The sequence below is a fragment of the Mercenaria mercenaria genome, chromosome 8, assembly GCF_021730395.1.
Source record: "Mercenaria mercenaria strain notata chromosome 8, MADL_Memer_1, whole genome shotgun sequence".
NCBI lineage: Eukaryota > Metazoa > Mollusca > Bivalvia > Venerida > Veneridae > Mercenaria > Mercenaria mercenaria.
The window spans coordinates 55865272-55874413 of NC_069368.1; the positions used below are offsets into that span (position 1 = coordinate 55865272).

The 9142-nt window shown below is 35.7% G+C and overlaps 1 protein-coding gene across 1 annotated transcript; it reads right to left on the reverse strand.

Moving 5' to 3' along the window:
* Positions 1 to 2748: 2748 nt before the first annotated feature.
* On the reverse strand, positions 2749 to 8651 carry LOC123565727 (arrestin domain-containing protein 3-like). The gene is made up of 7 exons (XM_045359527.2): positions 8039 to 8651; positions 6172 to 6312; positions 5436 to 5650; positions 4882 to 5064; positions 4222 to 4404; positions 3519 to 3702; positions 2749 to 3295 (listed from the first exon to the last, which is right to left on the reverse strand). Exons 1-7 carry the CDS (start codon positions 8214 to 8216, stop codon positions 3153 to 3155), a joined length of 1227 nt encoding a protein of 408 aa, XP_045215462.2. The 5' UTR covers positions 8217 to 8651; the 3' UTR covers positions 2749 to 3152.
* Between the last annotated feature and the right edge of the window lie 491 nt (positions 8652 to 9142).

The window sequence follows — 9142 nt, forward strand, 5'->3', positions numbered from 1 at the left end:
AGCAAAGTAGTTTTCTGTTGTGTTTAAGCGTGTTTTGAGTGAAAAGAAACCATTAATACAGAGTGTCATATATACCCGACAGTTCCTTTCATTCCCTTTACTAAAAAATTACATCTAGGTCGAAGACACATTACGTGGTGGGCCGGTGGTCTAGTGGTAACACGCTTGACTGCCAATCCTGAGGTCCGGGGTTCAAATCCTATTCTCTTGAGTTTCTCCCACCTAACTAAGAACCTGTACTGGTTCTTCCCAGGAAAGGCAGCTTTGCGTGTATCGGTGCTATACACCGGGCAAGTTAAAGAACCAGACTTTCTATTTGCAAAAGCTAGGCTAAGTTAGCCGGACAGGCCTGCATCTAAAAAGAATTTCTCTCTGTCTGTTCTGGGGCTTTATCTCACTCTGTCCCTCTGGTCAGATCGCTCTGTGTCTGTGCTAGTAGAGGATGAATTTCGCGCCCTGTGTGGCTGCGTTTGCTGTTTGTAAAGCGCTTTTGAACATGTTTATCATGAAAAGGGCCTATATAAATCTGGTATTATAATAATAATAATAATAATAATAATAATGATGATGATGATGATGATGATGATGTTGATGATTTCAGAATTTCGCATATAAAGTATATCAAGTAATGCCTTTCGATACGATTTTGGTGCTATTCATGAGTTAATGCAGTACTGTTGGTTTTATATTTTCTTTTTAATAATTGTCAAATAGATTAAATTTCTGTATGTTCAGTGCACTTTTGTATCCTAATTTTGCAATATTTCGTTAAGTTTGTGCGGCACGAATGGGTTATAATTTGTGTTGATCACTCAAAATCTAAACACAAATACTCCGAACTCCGTAATGAATTTGTTTTCTATATGATACGTTATTGTTGCAACTTTAAGCAACGTCGAGTTTTTTCTTCCTAGTTGAGATTAAAGATACTGGATATTGTTTAGGTCAACGCTGATTATAGCCCCGTGAAAAGTAAATCAAGGAAATGTGGCAGCTAATCTTATTTTGTTGCACATTTCTGTCATTCTAGTCCCTACTCAAAGATTGTTGTAAATAGGTATTTGTCTTCCTGGTCAGACACTCGCGTCAATCTGTAATTATTAGACGTGAACATAGTTTACTGGTCATCTAACGTGACAAGACTGAAAAATGGCTGTCTGAATAAATAGCACTACGTTCCAACCTTTAGTTATATTTACAAGCTATTGCAGCATCGATCATTGTCTTTATAGGATGAATGCAAATAAATCGTAAAATGGTTGCACAGACAATAGCTTTTTTTTCTGGTATCAGGAGTACACTCCATATATTACATTTCTGCATGTAAGCTATTATGCATGTTACAGTCATACACATCACGTACTGTTGAAGCCATCATAAAATACTTAAGCAATCAGTTCCAGCATTATTCACTCTGCTAACACCCAAGAAAATCAAGTTACAAAAAGAAACAAAATAACTTTATTGTCTTAGCCTTTCGAAACGTGTGTGATAGTTAATCAATTTCTAGTAAAAAAGAAGAACGTTTTTTCTGTTCTGCATTTGTTTCTTATTGTCACCATTTCTTGTGACAAGTTTTTCAAAATTCTGTTTGTAAGTTGTAAAGGTATTGTCCGGCTAAATTTTAAAAATCCAGTGCTAAAAGGAGATGTTGAAAAAAATCTTTTCAAAATGGAGTTACGTTTTTTCGCTCTTCACTTTCTCTTGTATTGATTAAGTACAAAATGGGAGATGATTAGGAAAACTATACAAGATACAGTTATGGTTCTTTGACTCTGCATTTGCTTCCATTTTACACAAATTTATAAAGTTCTTCAGAGGTTTTAGATATGAAAAACGTATCACAGACGGACTTCATTTCTATGTCCCTGTCATGCATTCGCGGCGGGGCTATACAACACAAGAAATGAGCCGCACCATGAGAAAACCAACATAGTGCATTTGCGACCAGCACGGATCCAGACCAGCCTGCGCATCCGAGCAGTCTGATCAGGACCATGCTGTTCGCTTTAAAAGCCCTATTGATTACAGAAACCGTATCCTGGAAACAGCTGATCCTGAACAGACTGCGCTGTTGCGCAGGCTGGTCTGAGGATCCTGTGGCGCAAATGCACTATGTTGGTATTCTCATTGTTGCGCTCAAATTAAGAATCATATTCATAAAAATATCTGCCCAAGCAAGTAAAGAGAATTCACGTATTCCCTTTTTCTCTATTCCTGAAAATACGAATGGAAGAGAAAAGTGCATTGTTCAACAAGGTTTTGTCAATGTATGGCAATGTCATGACTGAGACATAAGACAGAAACTTCATCCTGTTGAAATGACAGAAACATCATCTTGTTGAAATGACAGAAACATCATCCAGTTGAAATGACAGAAACCCCATCCTGTTGAAATGACAGAAACCACATCCTGTTGAAATGACAGAAGCATCATCCTGTTGAAATGACAGAAACATCATCCTGTTGAAATGACAGAAACCACATCCTGTTGAAATGACAGAAACATCATCCTGTTGAAATGACAGAAACATCATCCTGTTGAAATGACAGAAACATCATCTTGTTGAAATGACAGAAAATCGGAATCCCTCCTTGTTGAAATGACAGAAACATCACTAATCCTCTGTTGAAATGACAGAAAAACATCCATCTTGTTGAAATACAGAACACATCCTGTTGAAATGACAGAAACATCATCCTGTGGTGAAATGACAGAAACATCATCCTGTTTGAAATGACAGAAACATCATCCTGTTGAAATGACAGAAACATCATCCTGTTGAAATGACAGAAACCTCATCCTGTTGAAATGACAGAAACATCATCTTGTTGAAATGACAGAAACATCATCTTGTTGAAATGACAGAAACATCATCCTGTTGAAATGACAGAAACATCATCTTGTTGAAATGACAGAAACATCATCCTGTTGAAATGACAGAAACATCATCCTGTTGAAATGACAGAAGCATCATCTTGTTGAAGTGACAGAAACATCATCCTGTTGAAATGACAGAAGCATCATCCTGTTGAAATGACAGAAACATCATCTTGTTGAAATGACAGTTGTAGAATATCTGTCTTCAGGAGCGGTGAGTTGTATCATTTTGGTGAACGATATCTTTACAGAAGTGCAAAACATATTCTTGTTAATAGTCACGAGAATGTATTTTTTCATCATACTCTGTGGTATCTATTGTGTCTTCAGGATATATCTTCCTGTTTCGATCCTTTCGTCTTTGTCTTGATTCATTGTTAACAACTTGTGAACCATATACACTTGCTGTACTTCCTAAAATATACGCACAAAGCTGTTATATTCTTATGAAAGAATTATTAATAAAGTATATATAAGGTACCAGCACTTTGTTTAGTATTGTTTTGGTATCTTAAAAATCGTTAGATTTCGACACATGAACTGTAATTAAATGGTAGTTAAGATACGCATGCGCTCTCATCAGCATGATTTTTTAATGATAAGGAATCTAGCTCTCTTAGAAGTAAATGAACACTACCTTTTTTAGTCTTTCTTTCAAGATCCTTAACCTTTTCGCGATCTTCCTGTTGCCTTTTATTTGGCTGCATTCTAGAGTGAGCTGGCGTTGCCAGGGAAACACTGGTGAGCGGTATCGAACCCAATGTTACCTCTAGTGGTACTGAAAGTTTTGGCTTAGAATTCCCACTTGGTATAATATCCATCTGATAATAATGGAAAAAAGTCAATTATTGGTATTAGATGAAAGTGAATATAACTTATCATCGTAAAGTACCTGTACGATAATTACTATTAAATTGCGAAAATGGTGTTCTTTAAAAATTGTCGAGTTTCAAGAATGTTACCTTTCTTTCAGTCGTTTCAGAAAAAAGACAAACAAAAACATGGAAAAGGACTGTAATTTTTAGAATTACATGTAACAGTGTTTTGAAATTACATCTAACAATTATTTGAGTCGCACCATGAGAAAACCAACATAGTGCAGTTGCGACCAGCACTGATCCAGACCAGCCTGCACATCCATGCAGTCTGGTCAGGGTCAATGCTGTTAACTTTCAAAGCCTATTGCAATTAGAGAAACCGTTAGCGAACAGCATGGATCCTGACCAGACTGCGCAAATGCACTATGTTGGTTTTCTCATGGTGCGGCTCATTTGTGTTTTACACTGTTTTAACTTAAGTTCTTTTAAGCCTTATATTATTTAAAGACACTTTAAATATACCTCTAGCATATATCTTATTCCAAATATTTTGCTGGCTGTAACGTTAAATATTTGTTGACGAGGCACTTTCAGTGGTATGTCCGGCCATTCCGTCGTTGAACTGGGTTTCACAGGGCCCCTAACTACCTGACCGAGCACATCACGATGTTTGTGGAACTTATTCTGTGTACGGTAGCCCCGTTCCTGCATGTATACGTTTAGTAATAGAAACTTTTTATCAAGTTTCAAGTGTTACAGTACTGATACAGTCAGTAAAACTATTTAACCATTTACAAACTAGGTTGTTCCGTTTAAAAATCTAGAAATGTAAGTAACAGAAGCTGTTTTTATAGAATTATCTTTATGTTGTACTGGGCATTATTTTAACATATAGTCTCGATAACCAGATAATTTTTTCACGAAAACGTTCTCCTAAATTCATAAAAGTTCATTGAATTTTTCGCGAAAAGTATTGTTTTTTCTCGAAAGTTCATAAAATTTTCATAGATTATCGTATGCAGAAATATGCCACCATAATAGTACGCTATGGATATCTTTATTTTCTTGCTGCAGGTAATGGGAACTCACTACGAAAATCACGTACTAAATATCGTAACAGTAAGTTATCTCCCATGAGCTAAAGACCGAAGATTTTGCCGAATGTTTCAGAATGTTACGCACCTGGTACAATGTAAACTTTACAGTTTGAATTGTCCTATTTGAACAGTTTTCTATATCCGCTTGTATATGAATAGTTTCTCCAGGCGTGTAACCGGACCTCGGTAGTCGGAGAAAAGCAACCAGCGGCGGAGATGTACAACACCAACAACAAAAGCTTGTGGTTTTCTGGGAATGCATTGGTAGCTGGAAGATTTGAATAAACATCTCAAAGCATATGGCTGGTCAATCTGATAATTCTCTCGCATTCACATAAACAAAATAAATCTACAGCAAAGCAAGACGTAAAGCACCAATATATCACAATCAAACATGGAAATAAATAATTTTGTGAATATGTCTTCAAACTATCTTGTTCAGTTAGACAGTAATACTCTCCTTACTGTTTCAATAAAATATCAATTTAAATTGACACGGTACCCCATAAGCATAATCAGGAATTAGAATTGATCTAAATTTGTGGAACTGGGAAAATGTGGCAGTTATGATAACTTACGACTGAATATTAAGAATTCGTCTGCTATCTGTTAGGTAAGACTGAAATAATGCTAACTTACAGTAACATCCGGAAGAATAAGTTGGTTTAGATCTATTGGGTCTACTATGAGGATATCTTGTCTGTCTTGTATATCATGGTTAGTATTCGTATCTTGTTTCAGTCGGACTTCCAGGAAGTACTCTATCTGACACAGGCTGTCTTCGTAGTTGTCAGGTAGTGGCGGCACCAGTTGGAACTTGAACGGAAACTTGTGGACTTCGGCGGGAATCAAACCTGTGACGTATAATTTAGATCATCTTAACGGTTTTGGAATAAATATGTATAGGTTAGTGTTTATTAATGTGTATTTACAAAGTTTAATCAGCTACGAGCGGCTCAGCCGCGAGGCTGATTAAGTTTTGCAAATGCACAGTATTTAGTGTTTGGAATTATTTTTTTATTTTCGGATGACGTCAGAGAAAATAAAATCAATAACACACCTCTTGTCCCTTTTATACACATGACTTACCTGATTAATAAACGACTGCAAGTTAATGCTAATTTATTAAAATAAATTTCCTGAAAATTTGAAAAGTACTGTAATGCCATTGGACAAAAAGATAATTTCAAACACTAAGCCTAGTGAGACTGCCTTATTATGTCATTGTGAGGTATCTAAAGTACTAATGAGTGCCAAATACAAGGGGTTGATCCCGCGATAGAAAGATGAAAGGAAAACGTACCTTTCTTTGACACAAAATGTAGATATCTATAATTATAATACATTATTGTGAATTGAATGTTTTGATTCTTACCAGGTTCAAAAATAAAATTTCTAATGTTGAAGTATTCCTCCTGGGCTTCATAATGCATTACACCGATACATTTGTCCTGAGCCCCACGCTGCTTCTCCGTCCAGTAAACGCCTGCCCGACCACAAAACTGCAGTAATATTCCTGTAAATATATACTTTGGCACATCAAGTCAGAGTCTTTCTAAAACAGAATGGTGCAGAAACGCGCTGTGTGAACTACACGTTAACTATTGGCACATTGAAGTAGACGAGAACGGACCGTTCGTTTCGACATCTTAAATTTTGAAAAGTTAAAACACCCGTTTTGAATCCAAATTCTATGGAAAAGCATTAGTACCAGGTACGTTTACCTTTTGACTAGAACTTCTCTTACTATCTCAGATTTCAGCTTAGTAACTCGAAGATACGTTAAGTCGAAATCTCGAGATACTTAATTCGAATTTCGAGTTACTGACTTGAAATAATGAGTTTTTGTCTGACCGTTATCTACAAAAGTTGAACCTTGTCCGTCTCTCAAACGTCGAAAGTGTCAATTGGCTACTTTGTTGACTTTTCGATGGTAAAAGTGTAGAACTGATACATCTACGTAAACATCCATATACTGTGCCCAGCAAGTAGCGACTTGAACATATACCAGAATAAATCACTGTATGACTTACACTAGCCTCTAGAGCTACTCCAGATTTCAAACCTGTTCGTGATTCATTTGTCACATGGGCTCGAACTTTGTCGAAAACTTTCCGGACTTAAACATGGTTAAAATAGTGATACTGATATTGTTAGGAGGCATTTTTCTGGCACTCTAGAGATGTCCGAGGACTACACGAGATACCCAATCTTGTCCAGGTCTTTACAAAGTTACGTTTTCTATGTAAGTTTGTATGTCGAAATTTCGATTCAATTCATGGCACTAATGTACTGCCGTAGAAACGACATTTAAATGTACAACTGTGTGTATGTATCACCGCATGAGAACTGAGCTAAAACATAACTACTGACTGGGGAATACATGGATTACGTTATTTTTAGGGCCTGAAGAAAGTGAATACGAAAAGAAATATTATTGGCAAAAATAGATCTGTTTGGTCATGCCTGTCATTCTAATTAATATTTAAGTCCAACATGTACAGAAGTTAAAGTCAAAATTAAGAATTATGTTATTCTTCCTCCCTTTACAATCTTATAATCCTACGAAAACAAAATACAACCTGTATTGGTAGATGACGTTGCATTCAGAATGCTGCAGTCGCTCTGTGAAGTACGCCTTTAGTATTTACCACGAAAGGATCTAACAATCTGATATATAAATTCCTTTCAACCCCACCCCCACCCCCACCCACCCCTCAAAAAAGGAAAACCTTTGTTCTATTTTTATGGGGTTTTTTTCTTTACTTAGTTATTATGTATCCAAAATTGAAACTACTTTCGCAATATAACGCTTTCATGATTTCATTTTTCGAAGAAGTAGTGTTGCACGCACTAGTCGGGGAACTGTCCTATACTGACTGTACACTATTTATAATTTTGGATAATAAAACATACATTCAAAAATACAAACAGAAAATTTATGTAATACTCTTCTATATGCAATTTGACGATGATATATCTTTGACCAAACTTTTTATTCTTAATACGATTTGTATGAACCAATATTTAACGTCGCTAATATAACTACATGTATATTGCATTCTTTGTGTAAAAGTATCAGCGCGTTTCATGTACTATTTCTAACGCAATAGATCGTTACATTTTTGACGATACTTAAAACGTGATTGTATCATTGGTGAATTTGAAAATATTTATAGTAAAAACTAAATCTTTTGTTTTTTTATTATTATCATTTTTTGGAATCTGTTAATTTTACTAACCTCTGGTTATAAATGCCCGTTTCACGTCCACTATTACGTGTCCCTGGACAAATTGTCCGGGATAGTACGTGTTATTATGATTATTTAACAGCACTATTTCCAGCTGTCTAACATTCCCAGACTGGTCTCCTATATCTTCCTCGTCGTCTCTTAGCTCGTGTGTAACTTCTAAACTCATCACACATCAAGTTATCTAGGCCGAGTTACAATTTAAGTTGCTATACAAGACATAATTTGATATGTTCCAGCCGCTTGAATTCAGTTTTTCATAAAGAGTGTCGTTCAACCAGTTTTGAATGTCCTTGTAAGTACCTTTACGCCTGCCTCTATGTCTATTTGTCTGTTAATCCGTTTGTCTGTCAAAGTTTATTGTTTCATGTTGTTTTAAATAATTAATCCTTATATTGATAAGCATGCATAGAACTGAGAAATGTTTTGCTGAACACATGAATAACGACAGTATCTCACAAAAAACGACTTCTATCACATTAAATTAAATAAATAAATTATCCATTAAATAAAAAAAAGCGCGCCTTACATGGGCGAAAATCAAAATTATAACAAGAGTGAAAATGTTTAAAACCTCTATCACTTTAAATGACCTATATAACACTTTAACTAAACTCGTTTGTCACGATACTTGATTTAGAACAATGGGCTAAATAGACAATTTTGATTATGCTTATTATAGAACATGACCAGTGCTTTCATGAGCGTGTTCTGTAAAGAACTTATTAACTTGACATGGGATAACAGGAAACTACTTTGTTACATTTAGTTTGTTTATTGAATTTTCGCTTTTCAAGTGATAAACATGTACTGTATTTAAAAAATAAAGTGTTTATTCTTAAATGTAATATACCAGTCCGCCAGGCCACAGAAAACGTATGTTCGAATTCCATGCCACATTGTGCTGCGAACTTTTTTTGACACTCGACAATTACGTGACCGTCAAAACAGACAGTACTTTCACGTGGATACATGTAGTTGCCTGCCGTTCTATCAGCACTAGTATTGGAAGACAGCTTGAAAACTTGATACCATGCTTATGTCAGAAAACAGAAACATACACAGAGCAAAATTTCTAATTGGTCACCTCACATA